A 27170-nucleotide genomic window follows, 5' to 3' on the forward strand; every position below is an offset into this window, starting at 1 on the left:
CCGGGGAGAGAAGCACAAGGATTCCTGTCAGCGCTGCCCCGGAGGCGCTCAGGGCTACCGCCTGCTGGAGGGCCCGGCAGCCAGCGGTGACAATGCTCCGGTTTCGGGTGAAAGGCACCCGGGGGTGGAGGCACTGCGGGCTCGCTGGGCGCTGGACCGGCCGACGGGGCTCGCCCCGGGGGGCACAGGCCCGACCCCGACCGGGGATACGCCTAAGGCGTCGCTGAGGTAAAAGCGCGGCCGTTCCCCTCCGCGTCCTTCCCTGGGAGGCGCCACGCCGCTTGCTCTGATTGGTCACCTTTTTCCCTTGGCCCAATGAGCCCCTCCTGCTGGAGGGCTCCCGGCGGTGAGGTCACTAAGCCGTGGCCCAATACGAGAGCGAGGCCCAGCAGAGGGCGGGCGGGGATTGGGCGGTAGCGTTGCTGGCGCAGAACGATTGGCTGGGCCCGCGGAGGGGGTGCGGAAGCGCGCTCCGCTGAGGGCGGCGGAGGGGCGGTGGTGCCGGCCGGGCTGCGGCGCGATGCGGGGCGGCTGCCGCCTCTTCCCGCTCCTGCTCCTGGCGCTGCTGCGCGGGCTGTGTCACGGCAGGGAACGGGCCCCGGGCGCTGTTACCTGCGGCTCGGTGCTGAAGCTGCTCAACACTCGCCACAGCGTGCGGCTCCACTCGCATGAGGTCAAGTACGGCTCCGGTAAGCAGGGCCGGGCCGGGGGGCGCCGCGCTGAGGGGCCGGGGGCTGAGAAATGGCGGGCGGGGGGCCGTGAGGGGCGTTGGAAAATGGCGGGAGCTGGGAAGCGCCGGGGGGGACAGGCGGTGAGAGGGGCAGGAAGATGGCGGGGGGACAGGCGGGGGGGGCAGGGAAGTGGCTGTGAGGGGGGCAAGGAAGTGGCGGGGGGACAGGCGATGAGGGGAGCAGGGAATTGGCGGGATGGCAGAGAAATGGCGGGGGGGGGGGGGCAGTGAAGGAGGAGGAGGAGGTTAGAGGTTGCTGAGGATCATGTCAGTGGTGCAGAGGGAGCAGCAGACCAGGGATGGGGTTATGGGGTGCGCTGGTGACCGGGCAGCCTGGCAGGGAGTGGAGGACGCTGAGGCCTGGGGTACAGGAAGATGCAGCTGGGCTCTGCAGGTCCTGGAGTGGGGGTGTCACAGGGATGCTTTGCCCTCATCCCTGAGGTGAGCCCTGTTCTGTGTCTAGGGCCTCAGCAGTACCTTCCCTGTCTCTATTCTGGCAACAAGGCTGCTGGTTTGTTTGGGGACACAAAGAACTTCGTAGTATTTTTGAGAAAAGTGGGGTGGTGTAAATAGTATCTATCATGGATCAGATTTTCTTCTCATGTGTTCACCATGAACTTTGACAGTTTGCACGTACTAACACATGCTGTGTTTAACTTCTTCAATGTGAAAGATTATTTGGTACCTGCAGTACCACTGCAGTCAGTAAACAGACTGTGAGAATTAAACATCTCTTAAACATGAAGGCATGAGAACATTAAGGCAGGTTTCTTTAGCTCTTTCAGGACTTTTTGAACTGGAGAAGTGGGTTAAGTGTCCTGCCATTTAATTCTATTCAAACAGGAAGCGGGCAGCAGTCAGTGACAGGAGTTGAAGCTTCAGATGATGCCAACAGTTACTGGCGGATTCGTGGGAAGAGTGATGGCAGCTGCCAACGAGGAACACCAGTGAAATGTGGGCAAGCTATACGACTTACCCATGTTAACACAGGAAAAAATTTACACACTCATCACTTCCCATCACCACTGTCCAATAATCAGGTGAGTTCTTTTAAATCTCAGGCTTCTGTATGAATAGTGCATGCTATTGGCAATATTTTCCTCAAGTTTTTCATGTTTTTGAAGAACCAGCCTTCGGTACCAGCTGTCTATGCATATCCAGAGTTCAAGTATATGCTTTTCTGCATCTTGGAATAATGTATTTAAGTTCTTGACAGAGGTAAAATTTAATGTGTACTGGTATCGGTATTTCACAGTAGTTTTAACAAGTCTGCTTTTTTTTTTTTTTTTTTATTCTGCACCGTTGCTACTGGGAAGATTGTTCTGAAATGTTTAGCACTTTTAAGGCGTAGGAGGCTGGGCACCTCCCTCAACACTGTGAAGATTGCTCTAGAGCAAGGCAACTAATCATGTGTTGTAGCGCTTTGCATTCCTATATCCACGTTCCTTCATGATACAATCTATTAGTCTCAGTCATCTTCTGGCTATCCCTATTTTAGTTCACTATTCTTATTTATCTATCCTCCTTCCACAGGAAAAAGGAATCTGCTCTCACAGTCGTATTTATTTACCATTTTTTATATATCTAGAAGAGTGTAATTTCTAACTGTAATTAGGTCCCAGTTTTGTCCTTGAAGAAACGCTTCTCCAAGATTGAAAATCTCCCTTAAAATAAATAATGCAAACTTGTTGGAAGTTTGTCATTAGTAGTAATTTTAGTCTTCCTTCAGGCTGTGTAGATAGGTCATGACATTCAAAGGTGGAAGACCCGACTCTGTGAAAAAGGTTTGTCTTTTACCATGAGTAAAGTGGCTGAAACAATAAGGTCCGGTTTTGTGGGGGGTATCTAGATGATCTGGTTATTAAAACAAAAGAAGTGATGGAAAAATAGCATTTCAGAAGAATTATTTAAAGAACAGATTGACTCTAAAACCTTCCCTCAGTTCTCATTTGTCAGTTTAGACAGTTTGTGTAACATTGTCATTAATGTAAAAATGTTCAGCAACTGTCATTGTGTTTGTTTGTTTCTGCTATGTGTTTGCACAGTATCTAAGCGAAAGGAAAGTTTGCATGACTTCCCAGAGATTGACAGGACTGTGACTTATGACATTATTGAAATATGATGTAGTTATGAACACGAACTTTTATTTCACATTCTTAACAGAAGTTGGATTTTCAATTAATATGTTGTCTTTCACACTTTTTGGACTGCATAAACTTGAATTAACATGACCCTAAAATTTTAGTTTGTTAGGCAGAAGCTATTGCAGTTCTGTTTTCAAGTTGTTCATCGCTTCTAGTTATCAGTTTTTTAAGAATTAGTCTGTCTGGAGTCCTAAACAGTTGGTGCTTAGCCTGTTCAGTTTCTGCAAACATTTGGAATTTTTTTTGGTGCATAATGAAATCTAACCTCTAACTTTCGTTTTAGCAGGGATTCATTTGCTTTAACGGTCATCTTTATGTTCTAAAAGAGCTGTTCAGCTGTCTGTCTGCAGAAAGACTGTAAACCAGAATAGTTGTTGACCCAGTTGTAAGCTTGGTGTATAATTAAGTAAAAAAAGATGATGATTACTTCATAAGCTAGATTGTTGGGACGTTGTGATAAAAACACATGCTGAAAAAAAACGTTGCAGTGGTAACTATGAAGATGGTCATACTACAAAACTAAATGTCTGCAGTTACAAACTTTTCTGAGTGGGAAAAATTTGCATCAGCATTAGTGTTGTTTCTTTTTAATTTTTTCTCAGAAGGATTGTTCTGATCTCTGTGCTTAAGTCCTCTTTCATGTCATTTGTAATGTATGTTGGGGTTTGTTCGCACTTTTTGCTCAGATTACATGTTGGAGTTTGTTGGCACTTTGTGTTCAGATCGTAGTGGTAGAAAGTTACTGCTTCTGGATTTGTTAACTGTTGACAAAGCAATGCAACAATGCTTTTTCTTTCCTCTTCATCCTTGCCTTTAAACTCTGCTGACTTTGCAGTTGATATTTTTGTGTGTGTGTTGGAGGTATTTGCTTACATTTTCACTTCAGGAAGTTTGTGTCTCTAACAGGAAGTAAGTGCCTTTGGTGATGATGGCGAAGGAGATGACCTCGATATATGGATTGTGCAATGCAGTGGGACTTACTGGGAGCGGGAGGATGCAGTGCGCTTCAAGCACGTAGGAACTGAGGTGTTCCTTTCAATAACAGGGGAACAGTATGGCCATCCCATTAGGGGCCAACGGGAAGTCCATGGCATGCCTACTGCTAATCATCACAACTATTGGAAAGCAATGGAAGGAGTCTTCATCAAACCCAGTATGGACCCTGCAAAACATGATGAGCTCTGAATTGACAGAGGATCCAAAATGCTTCAGCTTACTCCAGTGTTTGGAGATGCTAATCCTTGGTCTCTTTTAAGTCCCGCCTTGCCTAAGTGACTGACTTTCTGTATTACTGAAGGGCATTAGTTCATTCTAGGAATGCAGCACTTCTGTGAGGAATGGCATCTGCCAGGTTCAGCCATTGAAATTTATTTGGTGAAATCTTTTCTGAATTTTCAAGCTTAATCGATGAAACTAGTTCATACATCTGTTAGTTTTCGTTGTCATTTGTTTTGCTTGTTACTTTTTCTCAAATTTGAAGGAAATGGAAAAACTGAAGTAATACATTCTGTAGTCCCAAGTACAATAAAACATTGTGTTTTGTAATCTTTTTCCAATTATGATTAAATATTTGGAAACTGATTTCTGCTTCTTAGTGAGAGAATGTTATTAATGAGGAGATGGAGTAAGTCTAGAAAGGGAAAAATAGTTATCATATATGGTGTCTTTTGAATGGCTTCAAGTCAGCTTTTCAGCCTTCCAGAAAAATGAGTTTCATTGTGTACTGTATTGGAAGAGTTGAAAATACTGTGTATGTTGGAGTAAGAAGACAAAGTTTTAATTTATTCACTTCCTCCAAGAAGTTCAGATTTTCTGCTAATGGTGATACTGCTAATTGTCAAATGGTAAGACTGCTCTGTTCTATGAACTGGTGCAGAAAGCTACTGATGGTTTAATTAATATTAGAATTTTATAAAATTCCCTGTTCTGGAAAGGGACAGTTGAATTTGACTTACGTTGTACTTGTATGTCACTCTGCACGATCAGTATGAGAATCCAGATGAATAAATAGTGGGGCACATAGCCATGTGGGGGTTTTTTGTGTGAATCCGGAAGAAGAGAAAAAAGGATCTTAGACAATGGTTTGGTCCTGGATTTTTGACAGAATGGTATGCTCTGGAGTGCTAGCAAGGAATCTTCACTGAGCAAGTTATGAATTTCTGTGTTGCTCTCCCTCTGTGAAAAGAGAAAAAAAAAATATTTCTTGAATGTGTTTGTTACACGTTGTTACTGGAAATACAGATTAAAAGTACCATACATTTTCTGTTTGCTTTAAACAGAAAAGCTCACAGAATGAGTGTGAAAAGTCAGACAATTCAGATGTTCTTGTCTCCATGTGTAAATAGTTTACTGATTATGGTCTTAATTAGTCAATCAGTTAGAGAAGCAGGAAACTGATTTACTGCTTTTACAGCTCTAGTCACGTGCTGCAGTGTTAGAGAGAGTGTTGTGTTGAGAAGGTGCAACAGGCAATTGCAGTTAAGCTTTATCAATATACCTGCTGATATGGGCTTCATACTCTGTGATTCCTCATATGGTTGTGCTGTACAGGCTAGCTTCAGGTTTTATTAAGGGTTTGCTGCCAGTGAAGATCCTTCATACCCTATGGAACAAGGAACCTCTGTAACAGTTGTTTTGCATACCTGATTATTTTTCTTCGAAGAAAAAGGTAAGACTGTTTTTCTATGACTCTTAGTTGCATTTGGGTGTTTAAGGATTATGAGCATTTTGGAGAGTAAGTAGACTAGCTTTTGCTGTTTTGTATTAGAAGTAAACTTTTATGTGATGAATGTTTCTGGTTCACTGATCTTCCTGAGTAATTGCTATTGAAGTGGTAGCTATAAAGGACAACTATTTACAAACAAAACAAACCTGCACAAACAAGCTGACTTTTCTTTACTAAAAAGGAGGGGTTTTCTTTTGAAGTTGGTATTTGAGGAAACCCAAAAAGAGTGGTAGCATTTGGCAGAAGGAAGAAACAAATTTGTCAGTGAGTTCTCTCTCACTAAGAGCTAAATGCTTTATGTCTAAACCATATGGGCTTAGTGTTCATGCACCTGTGGAACACAGTTGGCTGTGAAGAGGTAGAGCTGTGTGGCTTATCTCAGTCTGCCAGGTACTATCCCTACCCACTGTTTATCTTCCTGGATGTTTCTGTCCCTAGCAAAGGTATTTATCAGTCTTATTTATTATGCTTGAGTGGGATCTCACTGGACCTTCCTCTTTCTGTTCTGGATTTGAACCACATTGATTTGGTGAGGCTGAGAAGGACCTGACTTTTAGTTCTTATTGCTTACTTTTTAATGTGAGCTCAGTTTTGAAAACATTTGTACCTTCTGTTCCTGAAGAACCCAGCTTCCCCATACATGTATCCATAAATGCCTTATTTAAAGACATATTCAATAATATTCCTGTGAACTGAGTTTCCTTCACTTTTAATTCTGACCAAAGTGTAAAAGTCATTTGGCCTTAATTTTTCACTTGTGCATGTGTCACAACAGATTTTTTTTTAATTGTTATCACTATAAAAGTTGTGCTGAAGGACTCTTAAATAAGGCCAGTTAAAGTACATCTTACTTTGGAAAGGTCTAATGTAGTAATAAAATAACTATTGGTACTCATAGCGTGCTAAATGCAGACTACAAAAGTCGTAAGTTAATGTATGGAGTGTAAAAGCTTATAGCTGTGAAAAATGATGGCTTGTGCCAAGTGCTAATGTGCTTTCCTTTCTATATAACTTCTAGATTTACAAGACTTGCATTAGTATCTGTTTAATGTCATATTTTATGCTTTAAACTGAAGTACTGAGATATCAAAATCTGATTCAGGTGTTTTTATTTACTTCGGCTGCTTACAATTCAACTTTTCAGTCCTTCCCCCACAACTGAGGGCTAGAGACTTGGAGAATCCCAGTTTTTATGTTGTTGTTTGTTTTCCATATGGCTCTTATCTGCCTAAAGATGTTGGGACTCTTGGGTACAACGTGAAATACTGAGAAATGCAGATATGAGAGTTGGGTACACTGTTTTGCTTCTTTCTTTATTTTAAGGTGATAAACTAGATTTTTATAATACCTTTTGTCAGAATTCTTTATACACTTCAAAGTTAAGTGAAAACTATTTATTTTGGCTTCTGATGCTAGCAGAAAGTAATTCTTTCAAATAACTGACAGGTGCTTTCCAATTTCTTGCTCGCTACTATAACAAGAACTCTTTGAAAAGGTGTGCCAATGTTGGTACGCTTCCTTTAATAAACTAGAAAGGCTTTTGGGAAAAGAGTTAAGAGGGTTCCTTATTTATAGTTGTTCTCAGTGGGAATAGTTGCTAAAGACAATCTACCTACTTGAAATTCTCTGCTTTGAAAAATCTGTCAAATACTGCGTTTTCCACATGTATATATCTAATTCTATGTAAAATGACAAAGAGTTCCTTAGACATGTTAATTGGGGAGGCAAGTGTGTGTGGCTACAAACATTTTTATTTCCTGGAGCTTTTTAAAGCTGTATAACTGCTCAGTATATGAACAGTTGCCACACATTTTGACTTCTCAGTCAGTATGAATGAGAACTGGTTCTAGTTCTTCGAAAGTGCTAGAAGGGATGTACTGCTATTGATTCTTCATTCTGAATGTCAAGGCTAAAGATAATCCAATGCTTTAATTTCATTTATTATGTTTGGGAATACTAATTGGGTATATCTGTTCTTATTAAGTTAAATTAGCATATATTTTTAAAAATAAAAAGAAAAAAAAACATTAAAATCAAAACAACCCTGGAACAGTAATGGTTGCTGAGCAGTATTTTTAAGCCTGTTAGTTTTGCTGAATCTTTTTTCTCCTCTGCCACTCTTCTCCAGCACTGAAGCACTAGCTGTCACGGTAGATGTACCATGTTTCACAGCTGTGCTAGGCAGAGGCTGAACCTCAGAAATATCTCCTTCCAGAAGTAGCATCTTGCTAGATGTCTGACCCCCTTGGTTGGCATGCTTGCTGGCTTTTTGGGTAGGTTCCCCACTGGCAGCTGGGAAACTGGTCAAGAGCCTGTGAGAGGTTTGTGTATGCAGGGTGCCATGATGCTGCCTGCCCTTCTTTCCTAGTTTTGAGTTGTCATCTGTGCCCTTTTGATTTTGCAATTCTCTCTCCAAACACATCTTCATGTAATCCAGCTTTGAGCCACCATTCAAATATCTTTGACAATTAATTGCTTCATAACATGGCTGTTTCATCAGCTATCTTTCAGGAACCCATGTGTTTGGGCTTACAAGACAGCACCCATGGTTGTGTCATTAAGCTTTTTAAGGAAAGCTTAAAAAAAAGTTACCCTTAAACAGGAATTCTCAGACATAGGGAAGTGCTTTCTTCCCCTAGTCTCCTTGATTCTGTTCTGTGGGGTAGGAAGCACAGGGGATGGTTTGCTTCCTCGAGAAGGAGTAAAATGGTCGACCTTACCAGCCTGGAGTTGCATTGGAAACATAAGGCAATTCAAACTTACCTTAGGGTATGTAGTGTTTATTATGTATGCAAGTCAGAAACAGTAATAATCTTTAGGGTCCTAAGGTTATTTTAAATACTTAGAGGAATAAATATCTTATACTTTCTCCCGTCTTCCCACTGACATCCTAAGCATCTCAGTGCTCCCATGTTTATAAATACTTTAGCAGGACATTGAGTATTTATACCTAATAACTTATTTTTACTCTATGGAAAAGGCGGAACACCAGGGTTAGCTCCTTCTAATCTGTTTCCTTAATCAAACTTGCAGTAATTTCAGTGGTGTGCGGGAATTGATTGAGAGATGCTCAACCAATTCCTCTGAGGACAGTATTGAATTACTTTCGGTGTGTATGAGGCAAGGAGGGAATGTAGTGAGCACCTTGAGAGTAGTAGACTGCAGCAATTGCACAGTTCAACACTTATTTCTCTTTAATTTGCAGCAAATCAAACTGATTATAAAAATCTTTTACTATATTTGGTTTTGTACTAATTCTAAATTAGCATGAAGTTCTCAGTTGAATCCTCCCATGACAGCTCTGACACTGATTCAAGCTGCTGCTTTGTGAGGGATTCAGCTGTCTTCAATCCTTTGGGAAAATGGTGTCCTGCTTCATTAGGGTTAGAAGCTGTATGACATCTCAAGGGTACCAAACCCTCAGGAAACACATTACAAATTAATCAGAATGTGTGCAACCTATAAAGCTGGCTAATTAGTTTGTACATGCTTTTTTAACTATAAAAATAATGTGCAGGTGCTGGCTTTGCATGGCTGGAGGACTGTCGAGCTTGGACTCAGATCTAAGGCTCTTTGCTTGATCTTCGTGATAGTCACGTATTTATTCACCTAAGCTTTATTTTCTGAGGGTACTGATTAGTAGTAGAGGTGTGTGCTGTGCTGAAAATGGAAGTATCTGGGGTGAATCCAGCATAACTCCAACCACAGCTGAACACAAAACGAAAGAGGTACCCGATGTTGTTATTTTTCTTCTGCTGATGCTTTCTCGGCCCCGTCTCTACCTGCCCGGCCACTGCAGGCTGGAAGGGTCGGGCTGACTTCAAACGCCTTCCCACTGCTCCCTGGGTTTGCAGGTGCCCCACGGAGAGCCCTTATCACTAGGGTTTGTTTTCTACTCGCCGAGATCCGGATGACTGCTCTGTCCTGCCTAGGAGACAGCCCTTTAGACGATCTGTGTAAAAACTTCCGAGGAAACAGGGACAGGCGCGTCTTTCTCCTTATCTCCGCCGTGGAGCCCCAAGCGTTGCCAGAGGCGCCGGGAGCGGCGGGCGGCGGCGCGGCCGCTAGTCAGCGCTGCGCCTCCGCCTTCCGCGCCCGCTCCCCCAGCCCCAGCGCTGCCGGCTCGCCGCTGCCGGCCGCCTCCCTGGGAGTCGGGCGCCTTTGGCAGCCCAGCAACGTTTCAGCAGCGTTGCTTTGATCGCCTGCAAATTTATACTCTTCGGGGGGAAACAAATAACATCCGCTTCCCCTGCGTTAGACTGCTAAGGCGATCAACTGCTGTAAGAGCTCCTGTGCGGCCGTGCCTCGCGTTGAGTGCGCTCTGCCAAGTCATGCACTACGCGGTTATTTGAAAGGGAAGTTTAAAACATTAGCGTAGGCTATAAAGCGATGCTCTAGGCGTTTCTGTTTGCTATCTTTCGGTAGGATCGATAAAGTGTGGCCAAGGCTGAAGTCTGTTTGCTTACAGTAGACATTTAAGGCAATTACCTGTATCATAAAATTAAATACCGGTTTCTGCTCGGTGGGGGGAGGAAAGGCACAAAAAGGTCGTTAAACGGGGAGCTCTCCTCCTCCCGTTATCTACAACAATTCCGCTGCATTTTGCGAGATCTCGAAAGCAAAAGCTAAAATCAAACGATCTGTTTCTAGCCAGCGTGAGATACGTTGCACGTCAGTGGTAATACTTACATGAACATATCTCGTCCCTAGTGCAACTAACCCGGCTGTCCTCGCTCTTGCCTGGACCGCTTCTCCTGGAGCGGATCCTGTGCCATCCGCCGTGGACTCCTTTTGGCGTTAGGATGAAAGCCATCTCTTGCCGAGACAGTATCTGTTTCCGAGCCGCTGAGAGGCTGCACCCGTCGGCTTCTCCCTGCCATCCTGCGGGGCTGCAGCTCCCGCTGGCTGCGTGGGTCGCCCACGTCGTGCCCTGCCAGCCGTCCTCGACGGGGACCGCAGGCTGGCGCGTCCAGCTCCCCTCCCTGCCAGCGCAGTTATTGCCGAGGGCTTCGTTCCTCTGCCAGATGGACGTACATTTTTCTGCAAATCCGCCCGGCAGCGCAACTTCGGTTTCTCAGCATCAGCTGCGGGCCGATATTCCTCATGTCTAGCGGAAAGATGATCTCGAATAGGAGCCTTCTGCGATCCCGGGTACCGGTATTTGCGAACCAGCCTCTGCTAACGGCGATCCTCGGGTGATGGCAGGAGGCTTCCTCCCAAACCCGCTTTCCCGTAGCCGAAATTGTCCTCACGCCGCACTCTGCCCCCTCCCCTCGTCCCTTCCCTCCCCACCCCTCTCCTCTTCCCCGGCTCCTGCCTGCTCCGCCGGGTACGGTCGTCGTCTCTTTATTCAGCCTCGGATGCTGCAGCGGGGCGTGGAGGGGAGCGGGGAGGTCCCACCTCATGTGCTCAGCCCCGAGCCGCGTGTGCCGGCGCTGCTGCCAGCCTGCCACCGGCCCGCCGGAGCCCCCGGCAGCGGGCAGAGCCCGGCTCCCGGCAGGAGCCCTGCGGAGGTCGGGCGCTGCGCGACACTGTTATCTGGGACAACAACACGGCACCCGTGGGAGAGCTCCTCGCCGGCTGAACCCCAGGGACGGGGCTGCCGCCCTGCATTCGGTGGGCTGTCGGAGAGCGGGGGTCCCTTCCCAGTTCCTCCGCTGCCTCCACCCGACTTCCTCTGGCCGGGTGGCAGGTTTAAAGCCCAGTAGCTCAAGAGCCCGAAAGGCTACAAAGAGAAGCGTTGGGCTGGGGAATTACAGGAGAGCGGTGCCTCCTTGTGCCGAGAAAACACAGCAGCGCGTCAGTACCTGCCCGGGAGAGGGAGCCGAGGGGCACACGGGCACTCGCGGACGCCCTGAGCGCTTGTCCCTCACCTAGGATGCCCGGAGGGCTCCGTGCTTATGGAGACTCTAACTGTGTTGCTGTCGAGCTTGTGAGAGGGTTTCCAGCCCTGTCCGGCTGCTGAAACTGTGAGGGAACACGCCTCAGTGCACCTCCAGCAGTTCCCATCCTACTGCAAAGTGATCTAGCTCGGTAACTGTCTTCGATGGGCACACGGAGTGTGGTGTGATAAAATAATTGTATAGGCACTTGTTTAATCCCCGGTCTACTCCGCTTGTATCCTCCCCGCTTGTTCAAAACGGGAAGGCTCATGATTCGTGCCAGCAACATCTTATACCGGGATTGTGCCGTGTGTGCTTGTGACTACATCGCCAAAAAAAGGCTGTTGTAGCATTAAACCTGTGCGGCTGAAACAGGCATTGGAAAGTGCAGCATGCGAGGCTTCTCCTGAAATTGCACCCAAGGGAGCACCATCTGCTCTCTCTCTTGCAAATATTATACTTTTGAATGCATTACCTCTGCCTTTGCTGGGTGCGGGTGTGGAGGCGATTACTGTCGAGCTGGAGGCAATTCTCTATAAAGCTGCACAGCAAAACACTTTTATGTCTTGCTGCACTTCCTCAGCGATACAAACGCACGGTGGTGAGGGTGGCTCTCAGTCGAGCTTAGAGACTTCAGTCTCCGGGGCGAAAAAGCTTAAAATCTTTGCCTTCCTACATGGCCGCTGTTTTACCTCATGAGGTGGGAAGCTGTTTAATGTGAGTGATTAACTGAAACCTTCCTAAAAAGTCCCAGCAGTGACTTGACAGCAGCCTCGGAGCCCCCCGGTCTCGGCTCTGGGGATCAAATTGCTTCGTGTCGTCCCTTAGGAAAGCTGCCTTTCGTGGGGCGGAAGCCGGGCGCTGGAGGGCAGGAGGGGTGCTGCTCGGCAAGGGGGGGTGACCGGACCGGCCAGAATAGATGCATTTGCTCCTTAGGGTATAATTCTCGGCTGGAAGAGCACAACTTCCTTCCTCCCTACCCAAAAAGGAAGAGATAATTGGGATTTTTTTTGAAGTGGCAGCTGGAGTGGAAGGGACAGCCTGCTCCGGGAGAGCTGTGGCGGGTAGCGGAGAAAAGCCTTGAAAACCCTAGACCCGAGACTGGAAGTTTCACAATGCAGCTTGTATAGCTTCCTCCCCAGCGCCACCCGAAAGCCCTGCCGGGGAGCGAGCCCCGCCTGGGCGATGTTTCCCCGCAGCACTAAGGGATGGGGGCTCGTGTTCCGCGAGAAAGCGGGGTGGGGGTTCCCGAATGTGGGAAACATCAGAACAAGGTGTCAGTGACGCAGAACGAGGGTTTCTAATGCTCCCTCGGGGAAGCAGGGTTTCGGAGCCCGGCGGTCCCCAGAGGGGCAGGGGTGCGGACCTGGAGGGGAGCGGCGGTGGGAAGGGGGCGGGCGGGGGCGGCGTGGGGCACGGCGCACGCGTGGAGGGGACGTGCGGTGAGACTGGCCGGAGGAGGGTGCCTCAGCATCCTCAGCCCTTCCCTGCCCGCCGGGGCAGCCCCCGTTCTGCCCCGTAGCGAGCCCCCGGCTGGGACCCCGCGGCGGAGCAGCGGCAGCGGAGCTTCCGCCGGCTGCGTGCCACGGCACTGGCCTCGCCAGGGAAGGGAGGCTGCACGGGGCGGCGCTGGGAAGGCTGATGCTGAGTGGGACACTACATTAAAAGGTGCTTTTCAAGTAAAAATAATAATGCAGAACGGCTCCTCTCTTTCCAGGCTGTTTTCTGCGCTCTTGCCCATAGGAAAGTTGCCCAGTCTAAATCGTTCTTGCCAGAAACACTAGATCATATTTTCTTACATCTGGTGCCTTAAGAAACCGAAGGAAAATTATGGTCTGTTGTTCACTCTGAGACATTATGGTTCATACTGAAAAAATGGCTTAATACTTAACCTAAAATAAGATCCATCCTAACAAAGTGTTAGCTGAAGTCGAGGGATCTTTTACTAGGAATAGATGGAGCTATGCTTGAGGTACTGGACTGGGATTGATGACCAGCACTCGGTTTGTAGCTGCAGAACCGAGTGATCCCAAACAATGTGCCGGTACCTCTTCATCCCACCTGGAAGATAAATTACAGGTTTTCTTTGCCTTGTCTGTGAGCAGTGTGCTGGGACCAGGGGCTGGTGCCCGGGAAGCAGGCAGGAAGGCTGGGTGACAAGCCCTGGGCTGTCCGGGTGAACCCCTGCCCTCCCCGGTGTCCCTCCCCGGCAGCTCCGCAGAGCGGCGGAAGATCACCCGCTGCCTCTGTCCCGTGGGCCTGCTCGGAGCAGGTTAAAATGGCGACGGCCACCCGGTCCCTCGAAGGCAGCAGCTGCTGCGTGGCTCTGCCCGGCCGCCCAGGGGCTCCGGGGTGACCGGGCGCAGGAGGGACCCGGGGGCACGGCCGCTGCCGCCGCAGCGCGGCCGGAGGGAGGCTGGGTGCCCTGCCGGGAGGCAGCGCCCCTCCGGGGCTGCTCTGGTCCCTGCTCGGCACTGCGGGGTGACAGGGGCTCCCCACTCCCCGCAGGCCTTCTCTGGGCGGTGCTTTCCGCCTCTCCACCTCCAGGACCGACCGGCTGCGGGTGGGAGACCCACGGCGCTCGCTTCTTTGCAGGAAGCGCGGCGAAACCCAGCCCGGCGGCGGGGTCGCCCCGAGCCCCCCGGGGTGCCCGGGCGGGGGACTTTCCCGGCGGCGCGGTCGGAGCAGCAGCGGCCTCGCTGCAGGCTGGCCTCTCGGGACATCTATGTGATCAGTGGGTTTACAATCGAATAGAGAAGAGCCAGGGAAGGATGTGCTTGGATTTAGGGCTATTTTAGGCAGAAATAATCGGAAATGTGTGAGTGAATAGCCTGAGCAATACTTACTGAACAGTCTCTCCTGCTGCGTGTTCCCCCCCGAATCTATTTTATTACGTGCCCCCAAGTTAACAAAAATATTTCGAGACGTCTATGTCTAAGTGGCTTCAGTCGATGTCCCCTTTGCACCGCCCTGAGCCTCCCCTCCCCGTCTCTGCTAGGGCCGGCGGACGTGATTTTTTGCGTCAGCCTCCCACGGAGGGGAAGGCGGTGGTTTCGAGCACACCTTCCCCGACGGAAGGGGGGCCGCCCTCTGCATCCCTCTAGCCCGGTGGGGAAAGCTCCTCGGGCTTGGACGCCTTCCCTTTGGACAGAGCCGTGCGAACACAGCGGCGGGGCTGACTGTCAGCGGGGTCCTTTCAAGAGCCACGAGCCAGAGACCCTCCGAAATCCCCGTGCAATCCGTTTGCGGAGGTCGGTTTCACTCGGCAGCAGCTGTCGGGCTCGGGCGGCTGCGGTGCGCCGTCCCTCGCTGAGCACCGAAGATGAGTCCCCGGCACTGCAACCCTTTCTGAATGCCGGGGGCAGCGCGGCTCGGCGCTGCCCGTCCCCTCGCTGGCCGCTCGGATGCTCGCCGTGCCGTCGGGGCACCGGGAGCAGAGCGGAGCCCGGGGAGAGCCGCCCTCCCGGGGGGCACGGCTGCCCCGGGGAGGCACCGTCTTATTTCTTGTGCCGGAGGGGGGAGGCAGGCAGGCAGGCAGGCTGTTGGCTTTAACCCACCTGCGAAGGGTTCTTCTGCTGTAGTGCCAAGAGCCATTCATCTGGTGGAGGCTTTAAAGAAGACCCCTTACCCCACTGGCTCCCTTATACAGGGTACAAATAGCAAACAGTTAGACTTCACTTTTCCCCATTTAAATATTGTCCCGATTCCCCCTGCTCCTATTTAAATTCTCTCCTGCCTTTTTTTTTTTTTTTGTGACAGATTTTTTGGGGTGGTTGGTTGTTTGGTTTTTGGGTTTTCTTGTAAACGTTTACTTTCCAGTAGGGATATCTGTGTGTGAAGAGGGAAAGAAAGGGAAGGAGGAATCAATTCTGATCAGAGAATTTGGCCAGATTCAACAGGGGAACACCAAAACTAGCCTTTGACTTGCTCCAAACTCTGCTCTACATGCCCTAAATGAATCACTTGGTGTTTGGGCATGGGCAGTGAGGAATCCTTAGCTTTGCTGGTGCTTGGTGTCTGTAACAGCTTGCACGTGAAGGTGGCCTCCATACCTCTTCAGGGCTGTTGAGAGGTCCCCTTTTCCTTCAGGTCGGGAAGTCTTTCCTTTTCCGCTACTCTCGGAGCAGAACCTCCCTTTTGTTTGAGTTTTTCAAAATAATTCAGAGGTGTGTTAAAGGTCTAACCGCTGTAAAAGGAAAACCAAGCAACAGAATTTTCTGCTGGTGGGCTGTGTAAAACTGGATTGCTGTCACCCTAAACTTGTTTGGAAATATGATAAATATGATGGGGATTCACAATGGAGGAACAAAGCAGTTTGTCTTCTAGCACTACATGATGGTGGCTTTCGTACTCAGTGTAACTGCCTATTGATTTTAATTGGGCAAACTGCTCGCAAGGATGTAGCGACTCCTGGCAAAGGTGTTGCTTCGCTGCAGATCAGTGTTTGAGGGAGGCAGGGGTCTGCCATTTGTTGTAGTAGTAGCAGGGGGACTCTTTAAAATGTTTGACTTATTACACCCATGCAAAATGGTACATTCGAGTTTGCACTGCGCGCCACAGCTTATCGTTGTCACCTGATTACTCTGTGTGTCTAAGGAGGTTTACAAGACCTAAGGAGGTTTACAAGACAAGGGCTTGCCCGCCTCCCAGGTGAGTAAGCAGGATTTTGACTGAGTCGGTGTTTGATGCTGAGCCCAGGCAGCGTACCTAGTTCTGTGCAGTGCCACAAAGACTATTTTGGTTTGCCCCAAGGAACTTCCATTCTCAATTAGCTGCCCACCCGCTGTTCTGCTAGCTCCTTACAGCAGAGATCTCTGCCTGCAGAACTTCTGGTGACAACACGCTAAAGAGAAGAGCATGGTTTTAAAGCTCTGATGCTTTGAGACTCTTCTTCCCATCTGTTCACTTCTGAGCAGAGGGACAGGTCCTTTGCAAGGACGCAGGGATGCTAGATCCAGGCTTTGCCTGGGGAAGCTTGCTGTTCCCAGGAAGGGTTTAGCTGGAGTCTCAGAAGTTGTGTACAGATTGAGCCAGGCTTCAGCTGAAAAGCTGGGTGGATAATGCCATTGTCAGGCTTCCAGTGGAGCAGTTTGGCCACCTGCTACTCCCTTTGGATGGGAACAGGATGCTTACTGGAGGACTTAGCAGGAAGGGGATATACTTTCAGGCACCCCAAGTGAATGGGGTTCTCTGGAGGAGGTAACAGTGAACACTTTTTTCCTAATCAATCACAGCTAGCATTTAGATTTTTTTTTTTTTTTATATGCCTCACCCTCTTTCTTAGCATTTAGTTTGCCATAATTGCCAGAACATATCCTGTGGTTAGTCTGTACTGGGATGAATCGTGAGGACTGGAGGGCAAGCAGTGGCAGGATAAGGCCCTAAAAACCAGCAGCTTGTGCTTCCTGCAGGGAAGTGGCTGTCTGTGGCAGCCCTTCTAGAAGCAGTGAACACCCTCCACCGCAGCAGAGCGAGCGCAGTGCTGACCAGCAGGTCTAGGAAAAAAAATCTGTGCCTTGGTTTTTAGTAAATATGCTATGAGCTACCTGGTGGTATTAGGTCTAATCATAGGAGTTTTCCCCTCAAAGCTGTGGCTGGATTTATGTTGATCACTTTAAAACAAATCTCACAGATATATTTAGTAGAAGAATGTGTAAAACCCCAACCCCTAAATGGTATTATGTAACCAAAACAGTATTTAAGTGCCCCCTGTGTAAACTAACTGAAAAGGCCTGCTGTTTGCCTTCTTTGCCTCTGTTGTGTATTGGTCAACCGAAGCCGGGCGCTCTGTTTGCTGTTCTGATTACTATTTTAAAAGGAAAGATCCATAGGATCATGTTATCCAGAAAGTGAAAAAGACTTAAACCCCACTCACTGGGCTTAGAGAGGGCTCTGGGGCTGAGCAAGAGCCTTCTCGTGGGCTGCCCAGGGGTGTGGATTGCCAAGGGAGCTTGTGCCATTTGAAAGCGCAGGCACATCAAGGATACAGCCCTACACCATGTACTTTGTCCCTTTATTTTGGCATGTGTGGTGTGGCTGTTCTTAGTGGCCTCTGCAGCCTCAGCCATAAGGTTCAGCTGAGCTCAGCAAAGATTAAGATATGTTAGTGTAGGGTCAAGGAGATGGTGGGAGCTAGTGGGCCAACTGGGAACACGTTCCCGCTGCTGTATCTAGAGCTGGTGTCAGGTAGAAATGAGAGGTGGATTTCCTCTTGCTTTGAACCAAGACAAGTTTGTAGGCTTTCCCTCTAACTTACTGTTATTGATCTGCCATCAGCTCCTTGCCCAGTTAAATCCTTTATTCAAGGTGCTGGATCTTAGGAGCACAGTGGTTTCCCATTATTGTTATAATCTTTTGCCAAAGAGAGATTCCCCCTTCTCAGTAATGCACCAAAGTGGAAGTAATAGCTCTTTTTTTCTTCTTGCATTTGTCCTTTCCTGTTTCATTCACCGATTGAAAAATGGCTAAAGAGCAGCCCCCATTTCACCTCCCCTTTTCCCTGATTGACTCAGCAGCTCCTGGGACAGAGAGAGGAAAGGGGCCTCGAGGTCACAACCTTCACAATCTTCAAAGCCCCTGCCGCTTCCAGCAGCTGTCACAGCTCTCACTGACCATATCCCCAGAAGGTCAGCAAAAAAATAAACACTGGGGCCCGACAGGTCCCCTTCTCATGCAAACTGGCCATTTCCCTCCCCAGCTCCCATTCCATGCATAGCTTACACATAGGAGACCCCCTTGGATTTGCACAGAGCTATGCAAGAGCAAAATGCCACAGAAAATAAAAGCAGAAGGGCTTCCTGGGCAGGCAGGGTGGGAAAAAGAAAAGCAGCTTCCTGAGCTCTCCATGCCCACCCACAGGCTGCTGCAGCCATTTTGTGCGCGCAAAGCCTGAAGGTGAAGCTGGGGAGGGGGCTGACTTTTCCCTGTGAGAAAGACTGCAGGGACGGATTCAGCTTTTATATCTGCTTGTGCATGTCAGAGACAGAAGAAAGAGGGAATCCAAAAGAAATAGGAAATGAAACATAGACTGCAAACGCCTTTTCATCAGGATTAGATTGCATCCCTCTCCTACAGCCAGCCTGCTTTCTGCACTCACCTTCCTCTGCAAAAAGTCATGATGAAGCAGAAACAGTGCCAGGGAGAAGCGCAGGTTCAAACAGCCAGAGTGGAAAGGTCCTTTGCTAAAGGAAATACCCCTCCCCAGCCCTCTTTTATAGAAGTATCCATTTCACCATGGCCACTAATAATCAAAGGACTATTTCCTGGCCTTCCCAGCACAGCTCCCAGATGCAGAGCGCTGTTCTCATCTCCATTATTGCAAACCCTTCCTCTCCCACCCCACACACTCGCTTCCCTACCTGTCCTCACCCATGGCAGAACCCAGCACTAAGGCATGCCTCGAGCCCATTTTTCGGGCTCCACAGTGAAGGAAGACGCTAGTTTTCCTATTAGCTTTCCTATTGGCGTTTTCAACCTCTCCCCACAAAGACCAAACGGACGATTAGCACACCGGATCACCGGACAAAAACCCGTCAAGGGGATTTTTATCTTGCATAGGGCTGCTGGGGAGGTGGGAGGGGCTGGTGACCTGCAAGAAAACCCACCAGGAAGAAAAGGCAGCGACAGGGGATCGTGGGAGTCACTTTATTTATTTGGTGTTGGCCGGGTACAGCAGAGGGGCGTCCTGCCCCACGCCCCGCGGCCAGCCGGGGGGAGCGCGGCCGGGGCCGGCGGTCGCCGCGGGCCCGGGGCAGGGCGGTGCGCGGAGCCGCTCACCTTGCCCTGCCCCTGCGCGCACACTTTCCGCCGCTGCGTGTTTAAACAAAGAAAGTTGCACAACCAAAGCTCCCCCCCGCCTCCCCCCCGTTAAGGTGGCTCTCGGGGGGCGGCGGGACGTCCCGTCCCCGCACGCTGTCACCGGCTCGTCCCCGGCTCTCGCCGCTCCCCGGCGCACTGACGCCCTTTCATTATTGCACTGCTCGCTGCGACCGTGACAGTAGTGCAACAGGGAAAGAGGGGCAGCCCGCCCGGTGGTCCCAGCGCTGGCCCGGCAGCCGCGGCCGCCCCTCGGCCTGCAGCCCGGCCGCCGGGCTGGGGGCACGGAGGGAGAACCCGGGGGGGGTGCGTGGGTATTCCTGGCTTTGTCCCCGAGCTGCCCGCCTCCCCCCGGAATGATGCTGAAGGTGGGGGTTAAACCGAGGGCGACGGCAGGGTCAGCCGTACAACGGGGAGGCAGCGGGCACGGCCCCCGGGCCGGCGAGGCGAACCCGGCCGCCGCGGGGAGACGCGCCGCAGCGGCCCCGCGCCGCCCGGGGACCGGCTCGGAAAGCCCCGCGGCAGAGCCTGCTCCGCCGCGCCCTGATCCGGCCCCCAGTCCCCTCCCACCATCCCTTTCCCTGGGCCCCTGAGGTCCCGAAAGGGACCGCGGGGACCACCTGAAATGGAAGGCAGGGCCACCCACTCGGCCATCCCGGCTGCTGTCAGCCCCCAGCTGATCCCTCACAAAGCGGAGAGGAGATTTAACACCCCATCCCTGCTCTGTTCCCACGTACCTCGATGAACAGCTCTCGGGAAGGGCCGGAGGCAGTGCCCAGCCCTGCTGCACCGCCCGACCCCGGCACAGCCCCCGGGCGGCAGGGCCCGGCCCGGCCGCGGAGCCCGGCGCTGGAGCTGGCGGGCCGCACTCGCCAGGCAGAGGCATGAGCTTTGTTCCGAGGAGGTTATGGGGATTAGAGCCTCGGCCTCTTTGTGCTCTGCTCTGCACAGCACCGGTTTTCGGGCTGGGATCAGGCACAGAAACTGCAAGTGTGGCTATGTATCTCCTCCCATCCCTTGGTGGGTGTTTACATCATTATGTAAAATAGGCACCCTTTAAACGTCTCGGGACTCATACTATTTTAAAATGGAGCCATGATGGGTTTCTCCGGTTTCAGTCACTACTTGCCCATTTTAAACACGAGGCCGTTTTGAATCCTGTGTGATAGCATCAAAAATATGCCCATTACTCACAACCTGAGTCACCACAATAGCACGATTATTTGTCACAAATAACATCTCTGCACAATTACTTGCCTATCTAACAATGCTCAGCATTTCACTTTTCCCTTAACTCGATGGGCACATAGGATTATTTTTTCCTGCTGTGGCTTTCTTCTCTCCGTGAAGAATAACCCTCAAAAGAAAAGACCCTATAAGCAATATTGCACTACTACCCTGATCACAAAAGCAGAGGCAATATTGATAGGGTCTCATCCTTAAGGTTAGGAAGCTGGATAATGTCTCTTGCAGCAGGTGACTGGAGGGAGCTTCATTCCATGCCTGCAAATGGGGAAGGGGTAGAAAGTTAGAAAGCAGTGCACTGCACTATGGATCACAGCACGGTGTGCTCCCGGGAGTGTGCGGGTGCAGGAATGGAGTAAACCTCTGATCCCGCAGAATTTGTGAATGGGCACTACCCCCTTCTCCCAGGACATATTTAACTCCAGTGTGGATTTTATTCAGGTTTCTATACTTCTGTCCCCAGTTCTCATGTTCTGCTTATGTGTAAATTTCTATCCTTTATTAATAACCTCAATTAGCTGTCTAGCTGTTAGAGGCTGGGAAGTGCTATTTATTTGATTAACTGATAGTTGTATTTTGAACCTCTTAGTAACATGCATCAAGCCCTCAGAGAACTTCCTTTCTAGGGCTGTCCCACTTGGAGAGCCCAGTGTTTTAAAATACCGCTCCCTTCACTGGAAATCACGGGATTAAGTACACACCAAAAATTAGAAAGCGAAACAGGATCTCCAGGGCTGGCTCTCCAGCACTGACTTCACATTAATGCACACAGATTAAACTGTTTGGAGACGCACATGTGTTTTTCCCTAGCTCGTTTTGTTTGGCTTTTTCTTCTCCTCTCCCCAGCACCTTTTCTGTCCTAGGCTGGAAGGCACAATCTTCAGCTGGGGCTGGGTTAGCGTTGAACACACCAACAGCCCCAGAAATGATTCCAGGGAGGGGCAGAGACACCTCCAGCTTCAGGGCTGCTTTGCCAGCTAGACTCTTCCTCTGCGATCTGGCTGCCAGTTAACCTGCCCCATTGCATTTGTCACCTAGGAACACTTGAGAGTCCAGAGGAAGAGGAAGGAAACTTCATTCCCAGGCCATCCCAAACCAGGTCATGATTTTGACACTTTAAGCTTCTCTTTCCTCAGCCTGCTTTCCAGTGGATTAAATAGGAGTGTAATGGAGAGACAATCCCCTAATTCATGGATTCCTGGCTAATTTATGCATGCCACATTGATCTGGTCTTCGCCATTAGAGATCCCTGGAGTTTGGCGCGCTGGTGTGAGGCAGCCCTGCATCCCCTTTGATGTTGCCTGACTTGCCCAAAGCAGCCGAAAACCAAGGACATGCCAAAGAAAAGGGGAAGCTCCATTAATTGTTTGTTTTTCTAATGGACTGATAAACAAAATCTCCAATCTGCCCCCAACCCCTCCCTCTCCCCATTCTTTGTGATGCTTGTTGGAAGCAAACAGGGATCTTTTTTCCACATTATTTATTTGTATTAACCTTTACTCACACTAATTAAAAGGCCATGTTCACAGAGATTGCTGTAAGCAGCTCAGAATGAGTTTTATCAAACTTCTGTATTCTCGTTACCTTGGCAAAACCTCGGGTTTAATCCTGCCACTCTGCTTCTCAACAATCCCTGCAACCTAGACATCCAGTTGGACTGAGAACATAAAAAAAGACGCAACTAGGCTCAGCCTTACCTTTCCACCTATTCCTGTCCCGTCTCTATTTTGTTTATTGTTTACCATGTCTTTTCCACTCTTCAGCCTAGATGTTATCTCAAACAAGACTTACACTTAACACACACAATTTAACTTCTCCAATGGCGCAAGAGACAAACCCACTGGCAAGTTTACAGTGGAAATGTACAATCTGCACATCAAGTGACATTACTAATGCATCAATAGTGGGGGGGGGGGGAAAGCACGATTTGACAATTTCTATGCAACTTAAGATTCAGTAGTTGCAGAAGCTACAACTGGCAGGAGAGGATAAGGGTTGTAATTAGAAACGTCAGCCACAAGTTAAGTTCCAAGCAAAGGCAATTAAGTTACTTTGTCTATGTTTCTGGATCTGTGCTGAGAGCCTAGATGCGTCTCAAAAATCTCCTTATCTCCAAGTGGTGTATTGGTTTGGCACAGGAGTTCCCACACCTCCCTCCCCCCCTTTTTTTTTTTACAAGACAAGAAAAATAAAGACTGAATCAATCTCCAATAATATTCCCCCAGTTTGCAAACAATATGCAAAGTCTGGGTTGCACCATGTCCTATAACAGGGAGACTCTCTGGAATGTATATGGGGGTTATTTTAAAATAAACATTTAAACACGAGATTATGAAATGCATGCTATTTATACACCAGGAGGCTCAGCATCTCTAGATATGTTTAGAAACCTCTCTCGCCTTTAATCACAGTTATAGAAACTAAATGGAAATGTCACCCAGACTAGTATGGAAATAACACTTTATATGTTGCTCAATAATGGAAGCTTTTTTTTTTTTTTTGGCAGCGTGTATGGGGGAATCTTTTACTGTAGTGGAGTCATTGCTATATGTTTAAGCCCCCCTTTTCTGATGTTAGCAGACAAATAGACTGAAGAGTCCTTAGGATGAAGCTTTGGGATAAAGTAGTGAGCTGACTCTCTGGAGCCCAGAGGGCCCCTGCTCCTTGTGAGATCAGACCTTGTCTTCCCTGGTTTCGTTTAGGGAACCATTTCCCCTTCCCTTTGTTGCTGTTTGTTTGTTTCTCTTGTGGTTAAAGGTGCCACTTCGGGCAAGCGGGTTTTTAAAATTTTCATCTCAGTTGCAACCTCACAAAACATAGCAGGGCAACAAAGCTTCTGTCCAGCCTTGTTTCCCTGGTCACAGCCATTTCGCTCGCCTGAGGAAAGGAGACCATTTAAAAGTCATCTTGCAATTAAATACATTATATAGTCTACAATATATTTTCTGCAGCAGAATTGACACTATTACCAAAGGTCAGAGCAAACACTTTGGAAACAGCTGTAGGCTGAGAGTTGATTTAGAGTTTTCCATCCTATTTGATAATTTTATCATTGTTTTAGAACTGGAAGTGTTGCCTTTTTAATTCTCTCCCTCTCCTTTTTTTTTTTTTTTTTAAAGAGAGAGAAAATTCTTAGCATTCCAGTCCTGGCTCCGTAAGTCTATCTAGCAAGTTTGTACAAATCCATCCAGAGAAAAAGGGGATTCTTGCTTCCATGCAAGAGTCAACCTGTCCAGGTGTGAGACACTCCAGAGTAAGGGCTGATAATCCTCTCTGAAAACACCACCTTCCCAAGCGTGTTTCAACCACCGAGCTTGGGGACTCTGTCACCCACAGCCACTTATCAATACGTTCCCCTTCTCCTGAAATCAGGAGGGATTACACTCCAGAACATCCTGCCATTTGATTCTTGCTTATAATATTTAGTTTGTGGGTTTCAATAACCCTTTTCTCAGCAGCAACATTTCCTCGGCTGGCAGAAGCCAGATCTGCGTCAGTGAGCTCCATTAAAAGCAATGACAGAGCTCCTTAAACAGCCTAGACTTTGTAACCCCACAATACGGCTTTTCTGCATGGTGTTTACCAGCGCTCTGCTGTCTGATGGAAAAAAAAAAAAAAGACTTATGGTACTAAATGCAGAAGCAAAATAGGGCTAAATCCTATCACCTTGGAAGTGCCGATCCCAATTCTGGCCCTGCATGTAGAGCAGGGCAAGCGAGAGGTCTGGTAGTTGCCGTGGCTGGGAAAGGAGCACGTGTGGGGCTGATCTCGGGGTCCCCCAGATAACTCTTTCCCCACGGCCGAGGACAGGCTGCCCTCATTACACATCCCAGCTGCCCCCAAACCGCCCGTCCCCTTGCCTGCAGGGGTAGGGGGTGCGCTTTCTGCACAGGGCCCCAAGCCCAAGTCCCTCCAGCCAGGGCCAGGGGCACCGCAAGAGGGGAAGCGGCACCTCCGGCCCCTGCCCGGCCGCCTCCCTTCCCCAAACCACCCAAGAGCGGCGAGAGCAGGAGCGACCTTAACACAGATCTAGCACTCAATGCAATGACTCAAAAAGTCCCCCTGAAAAAAAAAAAAAATCCCTCTGAAAACTTAAACCATCTGATTTCACTTTCCGCTCCAATTGGTTGTGTAGCCAGGGCGCAGGTCTGGCCTCCTCCACCACACTAATACCCTATGTGTGCTGCCTCCACAGAGGAGGGGTTCTTTTAACAAGTTTATGCAACAACAGGATGGAGGCTCTGCCGGAGCCCTTCCCCCCGCAGCCCGACCTGATTCCCCGCATTCCTCCCGCGCCCTCCCCCTCCGACCCAACTGGAGACAAACTCTGGCATCTCCACACACATGCAAATGGTTTCCCTTGCACAAATACAGACTCCTGAAGGGGCTTTTGCTTCCGAATCCCCCCCTCTCTTTTTTTTTTTTTTTTTTGCTTTCCTCCAGTGCCTTTTTTTTTTTGTACTCTTACATTCCTCAGCCAGGCAGGGTTAAAAAAAAAAAAAAAAGAGAGAGAGTGGGGAAGGGAGGGTTTGGAATGTGTAACCTCCATCCCAGGCCCAAATCTGCAGGGAACCCTGTCCTCACCCCCTGCACCCCTGGGACCTGTCTTCAAGAGAGCTGGCGCTCAGTGAAGGGCCCTCCGTGGGCTCCATTGCCCCAGCCGGAGCCAGGAGGCCGCTGAAGGTGTCCCCTCCCCTCTGCCAGTGGGATACCATCCCTGTCACAGCACAGGCCTGTCCCTGTATCACACGCCTCAAATCCCCCACAAGCCCAGGGGAGGTTTTCAAGTGTAGCGACTATATTATTTTTAAAGACATAACTTTATACATGAAAGCAAGTATGCATCTATTCCCCCTGTGATTTCTCCACCTCCAAACAAGGCAGGCTCACACGTCTGAGAGGCCATCTTACAGCCCAGCATCAGCCCCACCAAGGCTTTCACTAGCACTTGTTTCCACTCACTGAAGGGCTCCACGAGCGCACACACAGAGCAAAGTGCTGCCCTGCTCCAGGGTGGCTTCCAGCTCCTCACTGGTCCACCCTCCGTCCCGTCCTCCTTGGCCATGGGCAGCGAAGGGCCCCTCGCGCTTCCACTCTGGTCACTCTTCTGCTCCTATTGATGGCGAGGGGGGGGAGACACCCCGCCCCAGCAGAGCCCTTACAGATGTCACCCTCTCCTACTTTTTAATTAATCAAAAATTAGGAGGAGGAGGAGGGGAAAGTGCCAAAGCTAACCAGGCCTCCCTGTTCCTTAACGCACATAAAAATGGCAACCGTGCTACAATGCAGAGAGATGGATGAAAAGAAAAGCTCTAGAGAAAAGGAGCCATGCCGGCTCAGGTTACCTCCACTGAGGCCTGGGAGCTGTACCGCATCCGCCCCCAGCACCATGCCTCTGGTTCAGGCGCGGAGCCTTAGCCTTCTCCTCTGGGCGTGAAAGGGAGACAGGCTTCAGCTCCTCACCAGAAACAGAGGGACTGAAAAGGTGTCTTTTGTTTGCTCGCTTGCTCATTGAAGAACTGGAGTGCGTTATTGAGGGTTCAGCTTCCCCTCATCTCTGTAAAATGGGACACGCACCCCCCCTCAGGATGTGGTCCTCCATTTTCTGCCTCCCCAGGGCTCGCTTGCTAGCACAGCCTGGCCTGGCTTGGGATGTGCAGTGCAATCTGAAAACGCTCCTTTACCTAGATTTGATTTCCAATATGACGGCTCTCCCCACCCCCACCCTTTGCTCCCAAGGTAACAGCTCAAGGCTTCAGGAAAAAAAAAAACAGAAAAAAAGAGAGAGAGAGGAAGGTCCCATCCCCCAGCCCTCCAAACCCCTTTCTTAGCAGCTGCAAGCAAAAATACCACATCTGCCTCCAACTACACCGCGAGTGACAGTCACCAACATATTGTTATTTAAAGATCAATTCTGAATGCAATATTCCTGCTCCTAGGCCTACATCCTCCCTGCGTCTCTCAGACTCGCTCCACGTTGCTATTGGGAAGTGCAGGGAAAGACTGTCTTTCAAAACCTATTGATTATTATTTAGGTGCCTTCTACTTTTTTTTTTAATGAAAATGAAGGTATCAATATTGCTTTAATCTTAACAGTAATTCCTCTAGAAGTGAAATACGGTGGAACTTGAAAAATACATCAATAGGAAGCAAAAATTAAATTGCCTGTGAATACATGTGTATATTTTAAAGTCACTGAATTCTATACACAACAATAACATCCTTAGGTTCGTAAAACTCTAATTTTTAAAGCAGTAGCAAGAAAATGTTCAAACCTGGTCAGGATATTTTTAAAGGTGGTGATTGCTCTAAAGGAGGACAAGAGGGCTTTAAAATGTGAATAGGCCAGCTTTTTATTTTACAACTTGGGACACACAAACCCATGCTAGTGGCAGAAAGGGCAATCCATTTTGTACACTGAGGCAGTCAAAACGGGGAACAAAACCCAAGGAATTTCCATACACACCACTTAACCTAAACACAAAACAAACAAACAAACACACACAAGGGTAGGGAATTTTTAGGCAATGTCTACATGATCTTGACACTTTAACACTCGCTCGAGCCTCCACAGTGGGGGGAGAAATCAGACTAGGGGGCTGGTTCCTTACTAAAACGCATTAAATAAC

The 27170-nt window shown here is 49.0% G+C and overlaps 1 protein-coding gene across 1 annotated transcript; it reads left to right on the top strand.

Annotated features, from left to right (window-relative positions):
* Positions 1-520: 520 nt before the first annotated feature.
* Positions 521-4741, top strand: SDF2L1 (stromal cell derived factor 2 like 1). Its single transcript, XM_059827640.1, has 3 exons — positions 521-689; positions 1574-1770; positions 3781-4741. Exons 1-3 carry the CDS (start codon positions 521-523, stop codon positions 4057-4059), a joined length of 645 nt encoding a protein of 214 aa, XP_059683623.1. The 3' UTR covers positions 4060-4741.
* The last annotated feature ends 22429 nt before the right edge of the window (positions 4742-27170 follow it).

This window comes from Gavia stellata, chromosome 21 (assembly GCF_030936135.1).
Source record: "Gavia stellata isolate bGavSte3 chromosome 21, bGavSte3.hap2, whole genome shotgun sequence".
Classification (NCBI taxonomy): domain Eukaryota; kingdom Metazoa; phylum Chordata; class Aves; order Gaviiformes; family Gaviidae; genus Gavia; species Gavia stellata.

Coding starts and splice junctions, on each gene's coding strand:
- SDF2L1 (XM_059827640.1), top strand. CDS start 521: ATGCGGGGCGGCTGCCGCCTCTTCCCGCTCCTGCTCCTGGCGCTGCTG. Junction 690..1,573: donor TGAGGTCAAGTACGGCTCCG/GTAAGCAGGGCC, acceptor CTATTCAAACAG/GAAGCGGGCAGCAGTCAGTG. Junction 1,771..3,780: donor CACCACTGTCCAATAATCAG/GTGAGTTCTTTT, acceptor TGTCTCTAACAG/GAAGTAAGTGCCTTTGGTGA.